Source organism: Silene latifolia, chromosome Y, assembly GCF_048544455.1.
Source record: "Silene latifolia isolate original U9 population chromosome Y, ASM4854445v1, whole genome shotgun sequence".
Taxonomy (NCBI): domain Eukaryota; kingdom Viridiplantae; phylum Streptophyta; class Magnoliopsida; order Caryophyllales; family Caryophyllaceae; genus Silene; species Silene latifolia.
In genome coordinates, this window is record NC_133538.1 from 102,343,592 (window position 1) to 102,369,258 (window position 25,667).

At 39.8% G+C, this 25,667-nt stretch overlaps 1 protein-coding gene and 2 non-coding genes across 3 annotated transcripts; 1 reads left to right on the forward strand and 2 right to left on the reverse strand.

Moving 5' to 3' along the window:
• Positions 1-2,017: 2,017 nt before the first annotated feature.
• Positions 2,018-2,124, forward strand: LOC141636201 (small nucleolar RNA R71). The gene has a single exon (XR_012540829.1). It is a non-coding gene; the product is annotated as a small nucleolar RNA R71 (small nucleolar RNA).
• A 5,365-nt stretch (positions 2,125-7,489) lies between these two features.
• LOC141634698 (small nucleolar RNA R71) lies at positions 7,490-7,596 on the reverse strand. Its single transcript, XR_012539423.1, has one exon. It is a non-coding gene; the product is annotated as a small nucleolar RNA R71 (small nucleolar RNA).
• A 16,269-nt stretch (positions 7,597-23,865) lies between these two features.
• On the reverse strand, positions 23,866-24,258 carry LOC141628629 (uncharacterized). Its single transcript, XM_074441741.1, has one exon. The coding sequence runs from the start codon at positions 24,256-24,258 to the stop codon at positions 23,866-23,868; it is 393 nt and encodes a 130-aa protein (XP_074297842.1).
• Between the last annotated feature and the right edge of the window lie 1,409 nt (positions 24,259-25,667).

The window sequence follows — 25,667 nt, forward strand, 5'->3', positions numbered from 1 at the left end:
CATCTGGAGTGTCAATAATAGGGTCAATAGAAGAGAGGACATTGCAAGGCTGAGCTTGCATGGGAGCCCTCCGGGACTTAGACGATGAAAATCGCTCTTCGTCCCCTACCCGAAAGGTCAAAGTCTTTCCCCGACGTCTATAATCGCACGGCAAAGTGGACAAAAATGGTCTCCCTAAAATAATAGGGGTGTGTGCATCTTCGGGGATGTCTAAGACAACGAAATCAACGGGAATAAAGAACCTCCCGATCCTTACAGGTACGTCTTCTACTATGCCTAGTGGCCGTGATATACTACGGTCGGCCATCTGGACTGTCATGTTAGTGAAACTCAGCTTTGTCAAACCAAGTCTCTTAGCCAGAGACAACGGTAAGACACTTACGCTAGCGCCTAAATCGCATAGCGCATTATCAATCAAATAGTTACTGATATGACACGGAATTGAAAAACTACCTAGGTCTGACTGCTTAGGAGGTAACTTATTTTGAAATAGGGCTGACCCCACCTCAGTCAAAGCTACGGTCTCACTATCACTAATACTCCTCTTACACGATAGAATTTCTTTCATAAACTTAAGAGAAGAGGGTACCTTTGTCAGCAACTCAGTGAACGACACAGTGACTTCCAAGCTTTTCAGAAGTTCAACAAATTTGCCGAATTGTTGATTGGCCTTAGTATTCTGCAACCGCCTCGGGAAGGGAACCGTGATAGGTATCTCGAGTCCCTTGTTTATCTCTTCCAATGTATCTTCCGGAGCAAGTTATGTATCCTTTGGACGCTTCTTACCTCTCGAACGAGGTCTTTCCGGTGATTTATCGCTTAAACGAGCACTAGCAGGCTCTCGAATAAGCTTCCCGTCATCAAAACTACTCGATCGACCAATGTACCCATTCGATCGAGTAGAATCTTCATCAATATCACTCGATCGAGTAGTTTTTTCACTCGATCGAGCAACTCCATTTTGCTCATCACTCGATAGAGTAGAAAAACTACTCGATCGAACATTCTGCCTTTCCTGTTCACTCGATCGAGTGGTATTTTCACTTGATCGACCACTTTCGTCCCTAAATCTGCTCGATCGACCACCTGAAACCAGTCGATCGAGCACTTTCTTTGCCGTGAGCTCATTTTCTTCGCCAGAACACTGTTCACCATCGATTCTGACTCTCCTCGGTCCGATTTACGCATTTTCGGTCCCTCATGTGAACGACCGCTTCTCAGATTGATGAAATTTACCGTCTCGTGTGGATTCTTCTCATTTTGAGTCGGTTATTGACCCTGCTTTCTTGTGGACTGATTAGTGGCTAATTGGGCAACTTGAGTTTCAAGTGCCTTTATGGACGCGTCTTTCTGTTGATCACTCAATTGCCACTGTTTCGTGAAGGCTTGAAACATAGACTTAAGCTCACCAATTTCACTCACCCCACTAGAAGATGATGCACCATGGTCAGGGAGAGTAAAAGAAGGGGGCTTTTGAAAGCCTTGTTGATTCTTGTGTGGAGGGACATAAGGATGGTGCTGGTGCAGAGGAGGAGTAGGATTGAGCACATTCTGACTAGTCCACCTCAGATTGGGATGGACTGTCCCTTGATTATTGTAATAGGAACCCCCTCCTTGCCTATATTGCTGAAAGGCAAGGACTTGTTCCTTCTCTACTAGACAGCCAATAGAAGTTTGGCCATCATTACTCCCACATCTCTCACATGAAACAGTCTCTCCCCTACTAAGAACAAGGAACGTCTGAGGCTCCCCAGCAGCTTGTAATTCCAACTTGTCGAACCTAGCATTCATGGTCTCCAGCTGAGCCAAAACCTGCTTAGCAACTGCATGAACTGTCCTAATCCCATCCCTCGGGTTACCATATTCAGCACTGTGATTCGCCATCTCTTCAATAAGGGACCATCCCTTATCATCATCTGTATTCTCCTGAAATCTTCCACTAGATACCGCATCAAGTATGGCTCTCTGGTCGTCATACAGCCCATTGTAGAACTGATTAGCCAGAAACCATGGGTCAAAACCATGGTGAGGGATAGACCTAACCAACTTCTTGAATCGTGACCATGCTTCATAGAAACGTTCATCGGGAGCATGTCTGAAACTAGTAATCTTGGCCCTCAGCAAATTGGTGTGTTGTGGAGGGAAATATCTCTTGTAAAATGCAAGAGCAAGAGACTCCCAATCAGAACCTCGCGGTACATGCGGTCCAAGTTAGTCAGCCACTCCCTGGCTGAATCAGCTAAAGAGAAAGGAAATAGAACTTCCTTAATCTTGTCCTGAGTTACCTCCTTAGTGGCAGGGATAGTAGAACAGTAATCGGTAAAGGTCTCCATATGCTTCCTCGGATCTTCACCTGCCACACCTCTATAGATATTCCTCTCCACCAAATTGATATAAGAAGGACGGATATCGAATGTATTACCAGCCTCAGTCTGGAGATTGAAACCCTTCAGAATAGAGGATGCTTTAGGCACTGAATGACTGGAAAGCTTTGGCATCTTTACTGTAGAAATCGGACTGTCTTCCGCGAAAAGAGAATGATCTAGCTCTGGCTCGAAAGTACTTAAGTCTTCCTTTCGTGATTTCCTTAGCAGATGGAGTCTAATAATCTCTCCGGTTCTGAATCAGCTGAAACTAATTCAAACCTGTCTGACCTGGGCATAAACAACACTGAAAGAAAATAATAAGAACGGCCTCAAGGAATAGAAATTCCCTGAGACGGATAAAATAAACGGAACGAAAACAAATAGGGCAATTGCCTCCCCAGCAACGACGCCAAAATTTGACACGTATGACGTATACCTGTCAAAAAAAACTAACTCAACCAACTATATAGCTAGGGAAGTCTGGTCGATCTCCGCAGGGAGGCAAGATATTTGTAAAAGTCCGTCTATTTGGTCACTAATGGGGGGGGGGGTTGTTTGATTTGTTATCTAAACTACGAGATTTAAAGGAAAGAGGAATAAAGGGTAAGAGCAATAAAAGCAGAGAAAAAGGATAAAACTATCAGATAGAGAGGGACATGTCAGTATTTCGGTTCACTACGGTAGTCCAGTGACTCAGCTGTAAATGACTCAGACGAATTAATGTAAGACGGATGTTGAAAGGTCCTTTCGATCCACTTCCTATCCTAAAATACCACAAACTTAACTTTCATTCTCGTCAGGGTAGTCTATTGTTCATAGCAGGCCTATTTAGTCCAATTATTCGATCTACGATTAATTTTTGCCAGATTAAAGGTTAACTCAGAAGTGTGCACTCAACTAAGTTGAATAAATACAGTTAAATTGCTATGGTGACAGAGTCTCGTAATTATTTCATCTGTTTCATTTACTACATCGTCACTTTCCTACCGCAGATCCCCTAATCCCAACATGAAAGGGGTTTAGCTACTCATGTCGCTAATTAAACTAACAAAGAGATAAAATTCCAAAGTAAAACATAATGAAATAAACAATAAATTGCATAAAAGTAAATTAGGGCAGAAGAATAAATGTAACGAAACGAAGAATTAAAGCAACAAGAGATTAATTATTAATAAGAGAAGAGAAAGAATTACAATCGATGCGAAACCGGCGTAAAGAACACAAAATCCAAGCGAAAGTAATCCCGAAATAAAGTTTAAGTAGAGAGGAATGAAGTACGCAGTAAAAGATTGATAATTCAAAAGTAGGTAAAAAATCCGATCCTGATAACCTAGTTAACGTAGGTTTAAATAGTAAAGTACTTAAGATTTGCGAAATTAAACAACACACGGGCTGTTTAAAGCCCATAATCAGCAAAACCACTCGATCGAGTGGATTAAAACAACTCGATCGAGCAAACACCTCAGCAAATCTACTCGATCGAGTAGAAAGTTACTCGATCGAGTAACTGGTCTTTCTGCAGGCTAAGAATCGAGTGGAAAACCATTCGATCGACCAATCTGGGACGTAAAAATCACTCGATCGAGTGATTAAACTGCTCGATCGAGGTCTTGGTCTTCATTTCAGCTCAAGTCCGCGCCTAAATGCCTCGTAATCCGTGCCATGATGCTTTCAAGTGCAATATCTCACTCTAGAAAAATCCCGTCTCCTCTAAATGCATGCAAAAAGGACGAAAAAGAGTACGATTCCACTACTTTCGCGTTCATTTCTACAAAATTGGACAAAACGAACCAAAGTAGCCAATTCGGGGCAAAATACTATAAAAACAGTATAAAAATGCATAGAAATACGTGCTGAAATAGGCTAAAAAGACTATATATTATGCACGTATCAGGTGGTCCCTGCTGTCACTACCATCTCCACGACCGTTAGTACCGCAGCTGATGCTTCTGTGTTACTTATCACCGTTGCTGGTACTGTCCTTATTGCTGCTAGCACTGCTGCTAGCTCTGTTTCAGCCTCTACCTCTGTCACAGCCTCTGTTTTTGATAGCACTGCTGCTAGCCCTTCTTCCTCTGTGTCGGTCGCTGCAGCTTCTTCTGTTGCAGCCTCAGCTAGTACTTCAGGTACGGTGACCAACCCTGCCGCGTGGTCACCCGTAGTCACAGCTGCTTACCGGGCGGCACTAGTTCCTCGTCCCGTCGGAGGACGGGCTTCTACTTTAGGTTCTAGAGGTCGGGGTCGTGCACGAGCTACACCTGCCGCTAGCCATTCTGCTGGGCGTGTTACCATCCGAGGGGATGACTCCCTCGACTCGCACCCCGACTACCCCCTGGTAATTTTTTTAACGGTATTCATCGCACTAGATTTTATGCTTTGCTTGACTGTGACTTTCTCCCGACTCGTTTTTTATGTCGTTCGTCACTTGAGAGGCTTGGTATCTACGAGCCGGTGTGTGAGATTCTGAGGGGTACGGGGATGGTTGGACTTGTGACCATGAGTGCCTACACCTTCAGGGAGCTGACCCTTGAGTTTTTCAGCTACTTTACTTTCTTCGCCGGGGCACACGACGCTGACCCTACCTGTGCTTCTGTGTCCTTCCGTTTGTACAACCGGACTTTTTATTTGTGATGTGACCATAATTAGAGCATATTTAGTCCCCGAATTAGCCTTGTTCCCATGCTTTTTAGTGCATATTTGGGTCATTTATTGTCTTTAGTTCTTTGTTTTGCATATTCTTTGAGGTTTTGTGTCCTTGGTAGGAAAGGAGTGAAAACCTTGCATTTTCATGGCAAAATGAGGCTAAATTGATTGAATTCAATGACCAAGTATCAAGGAGAGACAAGATTAGAAGGCCTTTGTACATACTATAGTAGATGGGCAATGATGAGAAAAGATCCTTGCATCCCCGAGGAAATCCTCAAGGATTCTATGATGAAAAAGGAAGAAAAGAAGAAGGAATGAAACTGTTCGACAATCCGTGCGGATTGCCCTGAAGACGCCCGTCCCTCACCCACAATCCGAGAGTCTTCCTCCACAAGACGCCTGGGCAAAACTTCCACAAGACGTCGTCTTCACCCTCTGGACGCCCGTCCAGAAGCTCCCAAATCCGCCCGTCCCGTGCCAAAGACGCCTGGATTCCCAGACAGTACTTTCGTCTTCTACAAGCTTCAAGGAAGGATGCGCATCTTTTTCTAAGACCGGCGAAAAAGAGACCGGAGTCTCCCTAGAGACCGGCGATTCCTCAAGGACTTAATCGTCATTTAAGCCCATAGTAAACCCTAATTTATGTACCTAATCCCCACTATAAATACCCCATTAGTCTAATTAGAAGAGCATGTTCTTCTTAGCAATCTTTAGTGTAGTTAATATCAATCAAATCTCTCTTTAATCTTGTAATCAACATTTAATCAAGTTTTAATACAAGTTTTATTTCCTTAATCTCTCTCTTGTTCATCATTTATTTTGGGTAATTGAAAATTATTTGGGTTATTATTGGAAGATTGACAACCTTCCAATCAAGCATTAAGAACTTCTTTTATTCGTTGCTTTATTATTTGAATCATTAGTAGGTATAATTCTCTTAATCCCTATTTAATTATTGTTAATCATCTTCATTTATTCATCATGTTTTACTTTGTTGGTATGATTGATAACCTTGCTAGCATGTTCAATATGATAATGAGTGAGTAGTTTCCTTAGCTAGGGTTAATGGGTAATTAGGGGAAACCAACATGGGGAATGATTCATGCTTAAATTAATATGATTTCATAGTTTATTTGCTTGCTTGTTGTGATCTCAACTTATGCACATGTTATGTTTGATGAAATGCGAGCCAATGAATCCTTGCATTTTTTACCCATCACCTATCTTTTCAATGAGACTTGTAAGACATAAACCAACTCGAGTCTCATTAGACCATGCATATAGTTGAGTAGGGAAGATTAAGTCGACTTGTAGGTGTTGTACAATCTAATCGATTCGGCTCCGGGACCCAAACTTTCCTAGGATTGTAAGACAAAAACCAACTCGATCCATCACAACAATAATTGCTTGCTTATAACTTGAGAATATGTTTGTATGATCAATTCCCATGAATCCCCTATGACCCTATGACACCCTAGTGCCTTTTATCAATTGCTTACATCCCTTTTAATTCATCTTGCTTGTTTAATTTCATTGCTATTTAGTTTAGTGATCTTCTACTTCAACCCCAATTGTGACACCCTTAGACACCACTAGTTGCAATAGAAATCTCATCTCAATTCCCGTCCCTTTGGATCCGACCTTTACTTGCCTCTTTACTAATTGTAGAGTTGTTAGTGAAGTTATAAATTGTGTTTTGGTCTAGGTGCTCCTAACGACAAGTACTGAAAACTAAACCCTCACGAGGGATCACGACCAAAAATGGCGCCGTTCCCGGGGAAGGTGTTAACTTGATTTAGATTTTCTTGTGTTGTTATTAGTTGTGTCTTTCTTTGCCTTGGTGAAGTAAAACTCCTCAAGGTTTGTTCTAATTACATTCGAGTTGTTTGATATTTTGCATGTCTAGAAGATCACAAGGTAACTTGTTACCCTTTCATCACAAAATTGAAAGGACTTTGACAACCAATAGAAGACTTGTTAGGAGAACTTTGAGAGGTATTGGTGAGGTTGTAGATATTCAACCAAATACTATTGAGTTCATCAACCCTTTTGCAAGAGAAGGTGAAGGGAACCCAACACAAAATCCAACACAAAATCAACCCAAAATGCCTAAGTTTTCATCACATTCCGTATCCACCGAGGAGAACCTACCCAATGGTACTCCCACACCACAACATCTAACCGGAAATTTTATTGCCAAATCCGCATTTATCCAATTAGTCGAAAGAAGCCAATTTGGGGGCATGCCTAGTGAAGACCCTCACTCTCATATGGAGACTTTTTGTGACTATTGTGATGCGATTTCTCAAACCGGTGTAACTCAAGACCAAATTCGATGGGTCTTATTTCCTTTTTCTCTAATTGGCACCGCGAAACAATGGTTGAAAGGCCTTGATAAGGCTACTCTCGGAATTGATTCTTGGAAGAAGTTGGCTCTAGCTTTCTACAAAAAGTTCTATCCACCGGAAAAGACTAACATGCTAAGAGCTCAAATTACGGGCTTTAAGCAAAGGGATGAAGAATCTTTGTATGAAGCTTGGGAGCGATTCAAAGGAATTTGTCGCTCATGTCCTCACCATGGACTTAGCGAGTGGTTCTTGGTACAACAATTTTGGAATGGTCTTTATGAAGATTCAAGGAACATTCTCAACATGGGATCAAATGGAATGTTCACCGAAGTTGATGACAATCAAACTTGGAACAAAATTGAGGAAATGGCGGTCCATAACTCACAATATAGTAGACCTCGCAAAGCTACTAAAGAAGGAAAGCATGAAGTGGACTCCATTACTCAATTGGGTGCTCAACTTAGTGCTCACATTGATACTATCAATTTGAAGTTTGAAAAAGCTATGGCTAGACTTGAAGAAGCCTCAAAATCACCAAAGCATCATGTTAATGCCATGATTGCATCTTCATCAATCCCAAGTGGGATATGTGACAATTGTGGAACTTTGGGACATGACCAAAGTGAATGTAGGGGAACAAATGAACAAGTGAATGCTTTCCAAGCATACAAGAGTGGTACCCCTTATTCAAACTATTACAATTAAAACACCAAATTACATCCAAATCTCTCATACAAAAGCCAAAATGTTCAAAACCCTCAACCAACATACACCTCACCTCCCATGAGAAACCAAAATCAAAGACCCTTTTACAACCAAAACCAAGGTTACCAAAATCAAACTCCATACAATCAACAAAATGACCAAGGTTTTGATGTTCAAAAAGCGGTCCTCCAAATGCAAAAGAATCAACAAGAGTTTTTCACTCAAATGCAAAAAGATAGTCAAGCAAAGGAAATCACCATCAACAACATCCTAGCTCACACCAAAATGTTGGAAACCCAATTGACTCAACTAGCATCTTCAAGCTCACAAAGACAAAATGGGCAATTACCACCTCAAAGTAATCCCCCAAGACATGAAACGGTTAGTGCCATTCACTTGAGGAGTGGTACAAGGTATGAAGCACCGAAGAAGCAAGTTGAGGATGAAGTTGTGGAAGCTAGTGACAAAGAAGAACTTGTGCAAAACTCCAAGGATGGAGAACCACCAAAAGAAGAAAATTCAAAGAAAAATGAAGACAAGGTCAAGGAGAAGGAGCCCATTGTGATTAGACTTCCTTTTCTAAGTCGTCAAGCCAAGCCCAAATTTGATGACCAACTTGGAAAATTTATGGAAATTGTGAAGAATTTGGACGTCTCGATTCCTTTCACGGAATTAATCAATCACGTGCCGGCCTATGCAAAATACATGAAAGACATCCTCACAAAGAAGAAGTCGATCCGGAAGCTTGAGACTATCGCCTTCACTAAGGTGAGTAGTGCAATACTTCAAGGGAGTTCACCTCCAAAATTTAAAGATCCGGGAATCTTCTCAATACCGTGTACCATTGGCGACACCACGATCAACAAAGCCTTATGTGATCTAGGGGCTAGTGTGAGTGTTATGCCGTACTCGGTGAGTAAAAGGTTAGGGATGGGTGAGCTTAAATGCACCAATATCACACTCCAAATGGCCGATAGATCGACGAAGACACCATTAGGGATATGGGAAGATGTTCCCGTAAGAGTTGGGAAATTTTTCATCCAGGTGGACTTTGTCATTGTTGACATGGAAGAAGACTCCAACATTCCAATCATTCTAGGAAGACCTTTCTTACACACCGCGGGTGCGGTGATTGATGTGAAGCATGGAGAGCTCACTCTAGAAGTTGGAAATGAGAGCATAACTTTCAATCTTGACAAGACCATTAGAGCTCCCCGTTTGCATGAACCATACTTTATAGTTGATCATTATAGCCGGAAGGATGATAGGAAGAAGTCGGAATTCCAATGGAAGAAGAAAATTGATGATGCTCCATTTAAAGAGCAAGTGAATTATAACAAAGAGAGCTTGAAAAGCTCACCAAAGTCAAGCAATGAAGAGGATGGCCTCATTGGCCAAGACAAGAAAATGGGAGAGTTGTCTCTATCAACTCAAGAGATCTTTAGTGATCAAGTAGATGAAGTTTGTGGTCTTTGGGACGATGAGTTTGAAGGGATTTTCAATCCCTATATTGGTAATGCTATCGATCAAGACCAACATAAAGCACAGCAAGGGCAAAGGTCTATTAAAGATCTTTATCATGATAATGAACAAGCTTTTGACTACTTCTTCAAGGTGTTGAGCAACATTAACAACACCTTGGACATGCCCCCATGACATCTCACTAAGGATGAAAGTTTGGTGGAGTCCTCCCTAAACCACCATTTGTAAATGTTTCTAACTCCCTAACTTGCATTTTAATTCTTACATTGCATTTTTGTAATTTTTGGATTTTTATGCTTTGATCAAGATAATTATCATTTTTGAGAGAAGTGAGGGAGGGACTAATGATTTAATTGATGTGTAGTGCTTTAGCTTAGTGTGGGGATAGCAATTGCCTAGGCTATTCATGCCTTAGTAGTGCCCCTACAATGAATAACACGGGATTTGAAGAATGAAAAATGACAAAGGATATGCAAGTACACGGATGGAACTGAATCCGGGTAAAACAGGGAGAATCTGAGCGTCTTCAAGGGGAATCCGCTCATCTCCATGAAATTCGAGCGTCTTTTCCAGAATCCGCCCGTCCATTTTAACTGAGAATTTGAAATTTTGGGACTGTCGAAGAATCCGAGCGTCCTGGTAGAGAAGACGCTCGTCTTCAGAAATCCGCTCGTCTTTGCAGGAAGACGCCCGTCTTTTTGCCAGTGTAAAACAAGAAAGCTTGTTGTCTCAGAATCCGCTCGTCTTCAGTGGAATCCGCAAGTCCTGCAATCGAAAAATCCGAGCGTCTTTGCTAAAAGACGCCCGTCTTTAGGTGAGAATCCTGAACCTAAAATAGGCAGAATCCGAGCGTCCCGAAGGAAAGACGCCCGTCTTCCCCTGCAGTTTAAAAATTTTCGGGTATTTTAAATACCCCATCCCACATTCATTTCTTCATTCTTTCATTCAAAACACTACCCATAAACACCAAAACTCAAAACCCTCATCCTCTCCATCACCAAAACAAGATTTCCTCAACCAAATTCAACAAAATCAAATCCAAACTTACCTTTAACAACAATTAATCACTCCTCTTCCAACAAAAATCAAACCAAGCACCAAAATCTTCAACCTTTGAGTCGATTTTTGAAATTACAAAGGCAAAGCCTTTCATCTTAAAATCGATTTGGGTATACTTGGAAATTGAAGATTTTCACTCTTTTCTTGGTATTTTCATCAATGGCAAGGACAAAAGGATCAACAAAGGCACCTAAGGCAAAGGCACTCTCAACAAGACAACAATGTCTTCAAGCTAAGAAAGCCTCATTGGCTATGGTGGTAGCTAGTTCAAACTTGGAAGTTGAACAACAAATTCCTCCCTTGGAAGCAACAACATCAACAACTCCGGAAATTGCTCAATTATCAAACTATCCGGAGGTAATTTTCATTTCTAACTCCCATAGGGATACATTTGCCAAGTATGCTAGAAATCCCTTTTTACCCACCAAATTCATATGTGAAGATGCCTTGAACAAATTGGGTGTCCTTGAACAATCAAAAGCCTTCTTTGAAGCCATGGGGTTGGGAAAATTGTTTGCTACAAGAGAATTGACATACCTCTCCCTTACCTTAGAATTTTCGAGTTCTTTGAAAGTTACTAAGGTATAGACTAGAGAAAACATCGAGTTCTGCCTTGCCAATGTGAGTAGGCGCATCACCTTTGATGACTTGGGTAAAGCATTGGGTCTTAGTGATTCACCTAGTTATTACAAGAAGCCCAAAAAATATGACCCCGCTGCTCTTTGGGAGGCGATTTCCGGGAGGAAATTTGAGAACTATCATGCTAGTCGCGCTCTATTAGTCCACCATCCGGGCATTAGAGTATAGCAAAAGGTCCTCGGGAATACTATCAATGCAAGAAAAGACACTAACCACTTTACCAAGCTCGATTGTGTTCTACTTGAGTCGGCCTTAAATATTGGAAGGGAATTCACCCAGCCTTACAATTCTCTAAGGCTTTTGATGGAAAGATGGCTCAATGTTGATTGTGGAAAGCAAGGCACCGCTTTTATTGTAAATGGAGGTCTAGTCACTCTTTTGGCTAAGTACTTTGATCCGAATTTCAACAAGGATAGCAAGTATGTGGCGAAAAAAGGGGGTCATCTCATTGACATGGATGCCATGATTAACAAGTACAAGTGGGTCACTCATAACCCTCTTGACACCAAATATGGGTGGCTCACCAATGACGCTAGATCTTTTACTTTGCCTTCCAAGATATGCCGTTTGATTGTCCATCGGACAAACTACCTTCTTCCCCTCTCAAAAGAAGCCGAATACATCATCCGTCAACAAAGGGGTGAAATTGAAATACCCTCCTCCTCCATTGTCACACCACCCTATCCATTCAAGTATCAAGAGTTCAAACCCGAAGGTGTTAAAGCAAGCATTGACTACATGACTCTACTTATGCAAGAGATGCACAAACAAGCTTTTAAGGATCGGGAAAATGCATACTTAGCCCAATATCCACCCCTCCTTAATTTAGCTAGGTAAGGACTACTTGATTCTTCATGTCCTTTGCCTAGATGGGCGGATAGGGAAGTCTTCTTTCCAAGTGCATCTAGGGGTGAGAGACAGGGTGACGATGAGGTTGTCGGTGATGAGGTTGTTGATGAAGGCATTGATGAAGAGGTAAACGAAGAGGAAGAGGCTAATGAAGAAGAAGAAGAAGTGAGCAAGGAAGTCAAGAGGGAAGTGGTGATGAGTCCACTTCTATTGAGGAAGATGATGACAATGATGATACGGTGGAAGACTAGCAAGCTTTGGAGGCTCCTACCCTCTTGAGGTTTGTCTACTTCTTTCTTTGTTTTATTTATTTTATCTTGATCATGGTTGGAGAGTCCTAGCAACATAGAGGACTAACACCTCGGCCTAATTGAGGTGTTCCTATTTTATTGTTCCCACTTTTGAAAATCCAAAATGACAAATTTAGTTTCATGCATTGCATCTTGTGTGCATGAACTACCCCCAACTTTAGGACATTAGAAATAATGTCTATCTCGGTTTGGGGAAGTACATGCATACGCAGTGGGAGGTAATCTAAATTACGCTCTCCGTCATAAACAAAAACCCATGCATCATGTAGTGTAGATTAGTATAGCTTGCATTTAGTGTAGAATTCATGCATCATGTTTGTATAATTTCCCATCATTTTGGCCATTGAGGACAATGCCCATATTAGTGTGGGGATGGGGAATTCTAACTTAACTTTTATTCAAAAATCCAAAAAAATCAAAAAATTTCGAAAAAACCATAAAAATTTGAAAAACTTGAAAATCCAAAAACAAGTTCATTTCCTTTGTAGTGTAGTCATGTATATATTATTGTATATATTGTGTTTGTTTTATCCTTGTTCACATTGATTGACTATGCCACATCCGAGACATGAGGATATTGAAGACCGCATGGTATGATCTTTCCAATCTCCTTTTTCCTCTTTATGTTAATGACTATGTGGCTTTATTTTGATTGATGCGGTATAAACAATGTGAATTTAGGAATTGCATTTAGATTATATGACATACTAGTTGGTAGAAGCATATGCATTAGGATGTTTATATGCTAGTTGCATCATGGCATGTAGTTGCATGTTAGAAAATTTTGTGAAACCGTCTACTTGGGAAGCTTGACAAGTGTATTTAGGCCTTAGTAGATGCTTTTTATTCTTAAGACTTTGCTTGTTAGAATACTTGTAAAACACCCTAGGATGTGTCATGCTAGTACCCTTTGACCCATGGATTCAGGCCTAGTCAAGAGTACCTTGTGGTGTGATAACTCCTTGGCTACCGTTTATTCCAAGGTGACCCTTGAAACCATGCATGCATCCATCATCCATGTTCTACCACATTTTTGTCATCAAAGGGAATGGGCACAAGAAAAACTTGATTTGAGTTCAAAGAAATGAAAAGTGAAAGAAACTTTGCAAAAAATGCATCAAATGAAAAGAGGAGCAAAAATAGACTCCTAATGCTTCAAATATAAGGCACCCTCACTACATATGGGGTGACTTTGAAAATGTTCAAAAAGAAATGCAAAAAGTTGAAAAGTTGTCAAGTGTCGAAAAGCCAAAAATCAAAAGAAATGGCAAGAAAGTGTTCGCAAATGTTATATGGCACAAGAAATTGGGGGGAACAACAAAAGCAAACTCCCAAAGTAAAACTGAAATATCTATCGATCCCTTTATCCATCGTATCCATTTTTGTGCATGGTAGAGAAGGGACGACCCTTCTTCTTGTCTAGGCAAGAGGGGGAATTCCGCGATCCTCCAGTGTTTCTAACGCCATAGGGAGTCTACTCTTGACAAAAGCATTTAATGATTGAGGACAAAGGTACCCTAACTTGACACAACTTGGAGGAGATTTATTGGTATCCTTCTAGGCTTACTAGTTTGAAGAAATTGCATCTATGAAAGAGTGTGTACCCTTGAATTGCTTCACTTGTAGATAATTTCCGCCACTTAGATGAGGAATGTGGCTATTCTTTTGTAGATACATCCATTAATTGATTTTGTGTGCTTAATGTTCGGATGTGTCGCCATTTTGGCAAGACCCATCGTGCCTTGCAAGAAGGCATCCTACCTCATGGTTGTCTTGTTGTGAGTTAAAGGGGCGGAGTGAGACCCGCTAATTGTCTCATATCGGCTATGTTATTAGGTTAGTTTAAATAATGGTCCTAGTCTTTGTCACCTCTTTACTCGGGACGAGCAGAGGTTCGGTTTGGGGATATTTGATGTGACCATAATTAGAGCATATTTAGTCCCCGAATTAGCCTTGTTCCCATGCTTTTTAGTGCATATTTGGGTCATTTATTGTCTTTAGTTCTTTGTTTTGCATATTCTTTGAGGTTTTGTGTCCTTGGTAGGAAAGGAGTGCAAACCTTGCATTTTCATGGCAAAATGAGGCTAAATTGATTGAATTCAATGACCAAGCATCAAGGAGAGACAAGATTAGAAGGCCTTTGTACATACTATAGTAGATGGGAAATGATGAGAAAATATCATTGCATCCCCGAGGAAATCCTCAAGGATTTTATGAAGAAAAAGAAAGAAAAGAAAAAGGAATGAAACTGTTTGACAATCCGTGCGTATTGCCCTGAAGACGCCCGTCCCTCACCCACAATCCAAGCGTCTTCCTCCACAAGACGCCCGGACAAAAACTCCACAAGACGCCCGTCTTCACCCTCTGGACGCCCGTCAAGAATCTCCCAAATCCGCCCGTCCCGTGTCAAAGACGCCCGGATTCCCAGACAGTACTTTCGTCTTCTACCAGCTTCATGGAAGGATGCGCATTTTTTTCTAAGACCGGCGAAAAAGAGACCGGAGTCTCCCTAGAGACCGGCGATTCCTCAAGGACTTAATCGTCATTTAAGCCCTTAGTAAACCCTAATTTGTGTACCTAATCCCCACTATAAATACCTCATTAGTCTAATTAGAAGAGCATGTTCTTCTTAGCAATCTTTAGTGTAGTTAATATCAATCAAATCTCTCTTTAATCTTGTAATCAACATTTAATCAAGTTTTAATACAAGTTTTATTTCCTTAATCTCTCTCTTGTTCATCCTTTATTTTGGGTAATTGAAGATTATTTGGGTTATTTATTGGGAGATTGACAAACTTCCAATCAAGCATCAAGTACTTCTTTTATTCTTTGCTTTATTATTTGAATCATTAGTAGGTATAATTCTCTTAATCCCTTTTTAATTATTGTTAATCATCTTCATTTATTCATCATGTTTTACTTTGTTGGTATGATTGACAACCTTGCTAGCATGTTCAATATGATAATGAGTGAGTAGTTTCCTTAGCTAGGGTTAATGGGTAATTAGGGGAAACCAACAAGGGGAATGATTCATGCTTAAATTAATATGCTTTCATAGTTTATTTGCTTGCTTGTTGTGATCTCAACTTAAGCACATGTTATGTTTGATGAAATGCGAGCCTATGAATCCTTGCATTTTTTACCCATCATCTATCTTTTCAATGAGACTTGTAAGACATAAACCAACTCGAGTCTCATTAGACCATGCATATAATTGAGTAGGGAAGATTAAGTCGACTTGTAGGTGTTGTACAATCTAATCGATTCGGCTCCGGGACCCAAACTTTCCTAGGATTGTAAGACATAAACCAACTCGATCCATCACAACAATAATTGCTTGCTTATAACTTGAGAATATATTTGTATGATGAATTCCCATGAATCCCCTATGACCCCATGACACCCTAGTGCTTTTTATCAATTGCTTACATCCCTTTCAATTCATCTTGCTTGTTTACTTTTATTTCTATTTAGTTTAGTGATCTTCTACTTCAACCCCAATTGTGACACCCTTAGACACCACTAGTTGCAATAGAAATCTCTTCTCAATTCCCTTCCCTTGGGATCTGACCTTTACTTGCCTCTTTACTAATTGTAGAGTTGTTGGTGAAGTTATAAATTGTGTTTTGGTCTAGGTGCTCCTAACGACAAGTACTGAAAACTAAACCCTCACGAGTGATCACGACCACTTTGACTTTGGAGGAGTTTGGTACTCGACTTGGCCTTTCCTTTAGGGGCGCCAGTGCCGCTCCTATGAAGGTCCTCTGTCAGCTTTGGCGGACTTTGGCACAGACCTCTTTCAAGGAGCGACGTCTCGCTCAGATCCACCTTCCCCCTGCCCGTTACTTCCTGCGACTGATAGGAAGTACCATTTTTGGCCGAAAGGAGCCAAACAACATCACTAACACCGAGCTTTCTATTCTGGGCGGATACTTGAACATTGACAGCGAGGGCCCCTTTGCCCTCAACATTGCTTACTTGACCGCCTAGTACTTCCAGTCTCAAGGGGAGAAGACCACGGGAACCATTGTCTGTGGTGGCATAGCCACCTTCCTTGCTCGTTCTCTCCTCCCTGCTTTACCTCGTGACTTACCATACATACCGGGAGATAGGTTCCTGGACCGGGCATCTATCTTGTCCATCACTTGGCTAACTTCTGACTACCGGACTTGGAAGATTAGTGGTTCCTTGTCCGTCGAGCTTCCTTGCACCACCCTTCCTCGTCTGGTCCCCTTGCCCACTGTCGCACGGGGCATTTTACCACCACCGCTACCCATGTACCACCTATCGCTCCGTCCACCTACTACCTTGCCCGCTTCTAGGAATCGGCGTCGATGATACGGTCGTTTCTGTACCAAAAATAAATACCTAAATATACTAACAGAAGCTAGTTATGAGTAGGGTCGATCTCCACAGGGAGGCAAGGTATCTATCTGAAATCCGTCTCTCTAGGTCACAAATGGGGGGGGGGGGGTTAAATTTTGTTTTCTAAACTACTAAAGGTTTAAGGGCAAGAGAAATAAAGTAAGAGCAATAAAGCGAGAAAAATGTGATAAAAGTGATCAGATAAACGAGAGTATGTCAGGATTTCGGTTCACCATGGCAGTTTATCGACTCGTTTGCAAATAGCCTAGACAATCTACTGTGAGAAGGGTATGGGAAAGGTCCTTCCGGTCCGCTATCCACCCTAGAATTCCACTAACTTAACTTCCGTCCTCATTAGGGTAGTATATTTGTTATAGCAGGTCTGTTCTCTCCAATCTCTCGATCCAGGAGTGAAGTTAACCAGATTAATGTAATTTAGAAGCATGCATTCAACTAAATTGGTGTTACAGTTATATTGCTATGGGGACATATTCTCACATGTAAATCGTCTAGTCTATTCGCTACATCGTCACAATTCTACAATGGATTCCCTAGTCTTAACATAAAGGGAATTAGCTGCTCATGTTCTTAATGCAATCAACAATAATAACGATAAGCATACTAATAAGAGACATGATAAAGGAATAAAAATAAAGCATAAACTAAAACAAGAGAATAATTAATAAGAGCAAACAAAGAATTAAGATTAAAGGGGAAAGAATGAATATAAGGTTTGAATCCGGAGAGAAAAGAGGTAGAGAAAAGTTCCAGAGATTAATAGTGTGTAAAACGTAATTAAGAAGTGATAAGAGCTGTCAAAGATGATTTAGACCTAATGACGACTTCCTTATATACGGAAGTGTTGTTATTTAACAAAATAAACCTAACACGGCTTAGATAACCCGTGAAATCTAGCTAGTCACTCGATCGAGCAACTTTATATCACTCGATCGAACAAATCCAAGCTAAAACCTCTCGATCGAGTACTTTAGGTACTCGATCGAATACTTATCAAAAAGGCAGATTCGATCGAGTATAAAAAGGAGTCGATCGAACACTATAGTACTCGATCGAGTACTTTCCAGCGCACAATTCCCCCCTCGCGCACTGAATTTAAAACGGCTTCCGTTTCTTCGTTACTTGGTCAAACAGAGCGTTTCCGGTGGCGTTGGAAAGCTAAGAAGACATGATTTCATCTTCAATTAGAATCACCTAAAAATCGGTTGAAGAACTCGAGATATGGCTCGTCAATTGAGGCATTAGTAATTTGAAGCTCTTTCTTTGCTCGCCTAGCTATCTTACTTCTTTGCGCATCACAATTTGTAGTGCCCAAGCTCGGACACAACTCATATCCTAAATGCATGCATAGGGACATGTTTTAGGCTTGATTATGCTCCTTTCCATTTCATACCTGCAAATAATACAAGACAAACCAAAGTAGCCAATTCGGGGGACATTTGTAGCTAAACACTACTAAATATACATAGGAATGCGTGCAAATGAAGTACAAAATACCTATATAAAATACACGCATCAAATCTCCCCAAACCAAACCTTTGCTTATCCCCAAGCAAACTATATGCAAACAAATGGAACGGATATTAAAACACAGAGCTAGCTATAACTTGTCCCTTTAAACCAATTTAATGCAATCAAAAATTAACAGTTATAGCTACAGCAGTCAATACGCAAACGAGTTGTATGATGTCTATAAATAAGCTGAACTGTCGACCTTGCAAGACCTTTAAAATAGGACTTTCACGGGTCACTCTTCTCTCATGAAGCAAAGGGTGATAAAATATATATAATAAAAGAAGAGAAAATAGTCACTCACCTAAACTGCGACCTACATAACATGCATGCAACAAAAATGATAGACGATTTAAGTACAATACACACATTCCTACCAACAATGTCCGTCACAGCCGAGGGCTTACAAAAGATATGAGAAAGTGAGTTTACAGGTGAGAAAGGGCAAAACAGATTATGGGAATGTGGAGGTAAAACGTCAAGCTAGTACCTAAACATGACCATATAAGATCATCCAAATCTCAACTGTCTAAGAATCAACCACAAGTGCCCTTCTTTGGCACAAAACTCACTACCCAATACACAATCTCCTCAAAAAGATATGAATAAAGCGGAGGAGTAAGACCGTCACAAGATAGAAATAAGCGCAGACGATCTCCTATTTCTCAAACCAGCTCAACTCGATTTTTTTCCTTTTCCTTCACTGTATTCACGTTTTTTCAATTTTTTCTCATTTTATTCTTTTTTTTTTCTTTTCACGTTTTTTCATTTCTTCTTTTCCTCATTCTTTCTTTTTCTACCAACTCCGCACAAATAAAAATCACGCCAAACTCGCAACAATGATAAATATACCACAAAAGTCACACTAAACTAGCTTGTGTAGCAGACTAAATTTTGGGTGTAGCTAATGGGTCAAAAAGGCTATATTTGGCTAAAGTGGAGCTAAATGGGTGAAAATGGAAGAAAGGGAAATTTTTAAGCACCTCCCGACATGTGACACCGACCACAAACCCGAATGTATGCAATTGACAAGAAATCAAATTTCATAAACGTGCAAAAGTGACAAACATGTTATGCAAGGAGTACTACTCTCAATTCCTACATGAACCGGTCATGAATGTCACCAGTTATATGGCTCTAAAACTCAGAAGTTGTAAAGTAGGTTGCCAATTTATCAGGTCAAGTCTACACAGTCAGCTATATTTTCAACATTAACTCGTAGATATGTGCATGACTAAACTAGTAACTGTCAATAAGATGCAAGGCTCAAGTAAAAATGACAAGTTAAAGTGCAATTTCATCACGTAAATCTACCGTTCCGACTCAACCTATATGCAAAATGAAACGTGAATATTTTTTTTTTTTTTGAAATTTTCTTATTATTTTTTTTTGAATTATTATAGAAGTAAACTATAATGCATATATAAATTAAACGTGATAACTAAAATGCAGTAAAGACAGCATGCAGACACAGATATGGATGCATAACCTCCCCAAACCAAACCACACAATGCCCTTATTGTACTGAAAAATAGGGAAAGGAAATGCAAACTAAAAAGGAGAGAGAGAAGATGCGGAAAACTTACAAGATAACGCGAAGTAGGTACCTCCCCAAACCAGCCAGCAACAAGGAAGGTCTCAAATAACATCACAAGTCTCAAGTCACCGCAACAATATTCGATCGAGGTACAAAAACACTCGATCGAATTAAATGGCCTGTAGAAGTTGCTCGATCGAGAACAAGAAGTACAAAATACCTATATAAAAACACGCATCAGTCGACTTGAGACCGAAGAGGGATCCACACCTCCTACGAATGGCCAGACTTCCACGGCCACTCCTACCCCGATCCCTACTCCTACTCCTACTCCTGCGCCCGACCAGGCATTGCCGGTTCTTCCGGCTAATTTTGTTTCTCCTCCACCCTTTGAGACGTCTGCGGTCATGGACCAAGGGCGCCGTGACGGTTTGTGCTTGAGATTGCAGAGAGACAGGCTCGTATGGAGAGGGACATAGCTCTCACTTTGTTCCCTCTATACGAGTATCACATTAGGCAACACCATCCGATCCCAGAGGGTTGGCCACACCCTTCCTTCTACCGGTACCCAGCTGAGGGGTACCCGGAGTCTGCTAGTGAGGAGGAGGACGAGGACCCAGTGGCGGCCGCAGCGAGAGATCCGGAGGAGCAGAGAGCAGGAGGAGGACCCGGACTACACTGTGACGGTGGAGGACGTGACAGTGGAGGCTGACGAGTAGCTATTGGTCTACTCACTTCCCCAGTTTTCAGGCTGGTTTGGGGAAGTTCGTGTTTTGTATGTTTATTCTCGCTCTTTTATTTCTTTTGTTCCCTTTTTATTTTATTATTTTTTATTTATTGGTTGTATATTCTTGTTCCCCTGTATATATCTGCTGGTGTATGCTGGAGGACAATGAAGGCGTTGTCCGTTTTGGTTTGGGGAGGGTAATGCATCCTTTGAGTCTGCATTTGCATTTGTTTTGCATTCACGTTTCCATTTTCAGCTTGAATTGTATTTATTTATTTCATAAAAACCATAAAATCCAAAAAATTAGAAAATTTCAAAAAATTAATAAAATATTCACTTTTATTTTAGCATATAGGTTGAGTCGGAACGGCTGATTTCCGTGATGATATTGCACTTTAGTTTGTCATTTTACTTGAGCCTTGCACTTTCATTGACGGTTATTAGCTGAGTCTTATGTATAATTTACGAGTTTTTGTTCAAATATAGCTGACTGTTAAGACTTGACCTGATAAATTGGCAACCTAATTTACAATTCTGAGATTTAGAGCCTCATAACTTGTGACATTCATGACCGGTTTATATAGGAATTGAGAGTAGTACTCCTAGCATAGCACGTTTATCATTTTTGCACTGTTATGACATTCGATTTCTTGTCAAATGCATACATTCGGGTTTGTGGTCGGTGTCACATGCAGGAAGGTGCTTGCAAATTTTCCTTTTCTTACATTTTTCACCCATTTAGCTCCACTTAAGCCAAATTTACCCTTTTTGATCCATTAGCTACATCCAAAACTGAGCCTACCTAGTCAAGCTATTTTAGTATGTCTTTTGTGGTATGTTTTTCCATCTACAAGTTTGGCCTGTGTGTATATTATTGGAGTTGGTAGAGGATGAAGGAAAAGAGTATGAGAGTGAAAAAAAAAAAGAAAAAGAAAAAAAAATGAAAAAAATGAAAAAGAAGGTGATGCACGTAAGTCAGGGAAGAAAAAGAAAAAAAATTGAAAAAGTTATTAATTTGTTTTATTTTATTCATTAAGACGGTATTAAAAAAGGGAAGTTTGTGAATGTCACACTCCTTCGTTCTTATTCATATGTTTTTGAGGAGATAGTGTATATGGATGGTGAGTTGTGTGCCAAATGAAGGACACTCGTGTTTATTTTTCAGTCAGTTGAGATTCAGACGGTCTTATATGGTCCTGTTTAGGAACTAGCTTGGCGCTTTTACCTCCATATTTCCATAAATTGTTTTGCCTTTTCTCACATGAACCTCACTATTTCTATACTATTTGTAAGCCCTCGGCTATGACGGACTTTGTTGGTAGGAATGTGTGCATTAGTACTTGAATCGTCTTTCATTTTTGTTGCATGCATGCTATGTAGGTCGCAGTTTAGGTGAGTGATTGTTTTTCTCTCTTTTACATATAATTCACCCTTTGCTTCATGAGAGAAGAGTGACCACGTGAGAGTCCGATTTTGTTGGTCTTGCAAGGTCGATAGGCCGGCTTTATTTCTGAACAACTCATAACTCGTTTGCGTATTGACTGTTATAGCTGTAACCGTTGGTTTTTGTTGCATTAAATTGGTTCAAGTAGACAAGTTATAGCTAGCTCTGAGTTATCATTTCTGTTCCATTAGTTTGTGTTTAGTTTTTAGTTTACTCGAGGACGAGTAAATGTTCGGTTAGGGGAGATTTTATACGTGCATTATGTATAGTCTTTTTAGCCTATTTTTGAACGTATTTCCATGTACTTTTGTACTGTTTATATTGCATTATGCCCCGAAATGGCTACTTTCGTTCGTCTTGTCTATTTTGCAGGAATGAACGTGAAAGTAGTGATATCGTACCACTTCCGTCTTGTTTTGCATACATTTTGAGGAGACGGGATTTTTATAGCGAGATACTGCATTGGGATGCGTGAAGGAATGGTCTACGAAGCAGTCGGCTACGAGTTTGGAGCTGTTTCGGATGAAGAGCACTCAATCGAAGACTTTCCTTAGTCGATCGAGTGGTTTCACAAGCTGAGGAGGTCGATCGAGCAATCTGATGTACTCGATCGAATTGCTGAAATTCAAGGTTATTCGATCGAGTAATATTTCTACTCGATCAAATGGTTTGCTGGCTGAAGTTCTCGATTGAGCTATTTCAAACTGCTTGATCGAGTCGATTGAGGTTTCACGGGCCTTAATTAATCCGTGAATGTTTATTTTCGTTAATGGACTTGTTATTTCTTATTTAAGTTCGAATAATTAGGTCATTTGGGGATCTTATTATCTCTTAATTACGTTTATTGCTACACTCTCTTCTTTTTATCTCTCCCTTAAAAACTCTTCACTGTAACTTTGCTTTCGGGGTTATTTTGCTTGGATCTTGTGTTCTTTATGCCGAAATTCTCTCTATTGTAATCTCTTACTCTCCTTTAATCTTAATGTTTAATTTGTTTGCATTAATTCTCTTGTTTAGTTCTCTTAATTTCTGCCCTAGTATTATTTATGCGATTTAATTATTATTTCAAAATGCTTATTATTAGTTCATTCATTATTATTAATCTTGACAATATTGATAGTATGAGTAGCTAATTCATTTCATGTTGGGACTAGGGGATCTAAGGTAGAATAATGACGATGTAGCGAGTAGGTTAGATGACTTATTTGTGAGATTTTGTACCCATGGCAATTTAACTGTATCACCGACTTAGTTGAGTGCATGCTTCGAAGTTACCCTTTAATCTGGTTAAATTTAATCCTGGATCGTAAGATTGGACTAAATAGACCTGTTATGAACAGTAGACTACCCTGGCGAGGACGAAAGTTAAGTTAGTGGAAATCTAGGATAGAAAGTGAACCGGAAGGACCTTTCAACATCCGTCTCACAATGAGTTATCTATACTATTTGCAGTTGAGTCATTAGGCTACAATAGTGAACCGAAATCCCGACATGTTCCCTCTTTATTGATATTCTTATTCCTATTTTCTACCTTTTTACTGCTCTTTCTTTATTTTTCTTTCCTTTAAGCCTTTTAGTTTAAAAAACCAAATTTACAACCCCCTATTTGTGACCGAATAGACGGACTCTTTACAGATATCTTGCCTTCCTATGGAGATCGACCTAACTTCCCTAGCTATATAGTTACTTTATTTAGTTATTTTTGATAGGTATACGATTGCCCTGTCAGCTAGTGTCGACTAGATTTAATGAACCATTTGATTTTCTTTTTTTGAGAAAATGTAAGTAGTATCATTAATAGCCCAAGAACCAAGGTACAAATTACATCACCATGATTGAACTATCCTGCACCATACATCAGTGCAAGATATCATCAAGCCATTGCTTAACTCGACTACTATTACATTTAAATTCAACATTATGCAACCTACTAATACTCTCCTTCTTCACAAGCTGTCCAAGTCTTTCTGGTCGATGTAAGTACCCCTCAATCCTGCAAGTATTACGAGCAGACCAGATGACATACATACTGCAAGCTAATATAACTCCCACAACTTTCTTCCTGCACATAGATGACTGTCTCCAATCAACCCACCACTTGATGCAGTCAATCTGTGGTAAACCAACCTTACACCAGTCACTTACAGCTTGAATGAATGCCAAGCTATAGCTACACTCAAAAAATAGATGCTGATGACTCTCTTCCTGCACACCACAAAAATAGCACAAGTTCTGGTTGATCACTCCCATAGTACCATTTGATTTTCAATTATATGGAATATGCGAATCTTGTCTCCTTTGCAAAATGATTTGTACTCTCTTTAGTGGTAAAGGGACATGAGCAAGTGATTTATTGAGACTAATACATGGCGATGTATATGTTCTAATAAGCATCACCGCAAAGGGAATTTATGACTACTTCGTCACTTTTAACGATGATTTAAGTAGATATAGGTATATTTACTTAATCAAATATAAAGTGAAGCATTTGAAAAATTTGAGAAATTTCTAAATCACGTAGAGAACCAATTAAACAAGGTACTAAAACATTATGATTCGATCGTAGTGGCAAAGATCTAAGTAATAAATTTGATTTATTAAATATGGATTATGACCTAGTGTCACAATCCATAAGATCAAATTAATATGAGTCGGTTTGAGTCATTGAACTCAATTTTGGGAATTTGCAATCCAAAATGGACAAGTAGTTCTAAACGGATGGTCAACCAGGAAATACCTAAAATAGAGAGTCTATTTAAGATATGACATGGGTCAGACTGGCATATAACATGAATCAAACTGCCATGATAGGGATGGCGTTTTGTAAGCTAATGCATAGTCTAGGTAAACTTCTAATACTCCCACATATATATATGTTTGTAACTCACAAAGCTATCTCTCAAGAAGATAGATGTATTTCTGAGAGATAGAGTGGGAGTAGATTGGATCGTTACAAACATGTCTTATAGTTAAAGTGTTACTTTGTGAAAGTAATGGAACTAAAATCTATAAAGATAGAGTGGTGAGAGTTTAGCGCACATGTCTTATTGGTTAAAATATTGCTTTGTGAAAGTGATAGTATTATGACCTTGTTACATACGAGCCATAGCATTACAATCCGAAAATTGTAACTCAAGAGTAGATTTATTTTAAAGCGAGGGTCTCTTTAAAGGTAAATAAGAGCTTTAGAGTACTCAAATGCATAAGATTAACATGAAGATGTTGATCAAGATAAATTATGTTAGAAATTGCCGCATTTCATTTTGATGAAGAATGGCAAATGATATTAAAAATACGCTTTTCTAAAATGTGAATTTAGAGAATGGAGTGTTTGGATTACAAAACCTTAGATGAAGATCTAAGAATCCTAACATATTATGCGTTTCTTTCTTAAGTGATCCTAGAATGGTCTTAAGCAGGCATTAAAGGATTATACTTTTCCTTCATTTTATAATAGTGAATGGTTTCATTTACATGATTGAAGAATCACGATTATACATGAAGTTAAGTGGGAGCCAGAATCATTTCTCCATGTCTTATATGTTGATGACATATTACATATTACTTGGAAAAGGGTGCAAAGTATTCTATATTTTTGAATCTATGAGAGTGAATATTGGCATAAAGTTGAGAATCTTATGAGGATAAGATCTTTCGTA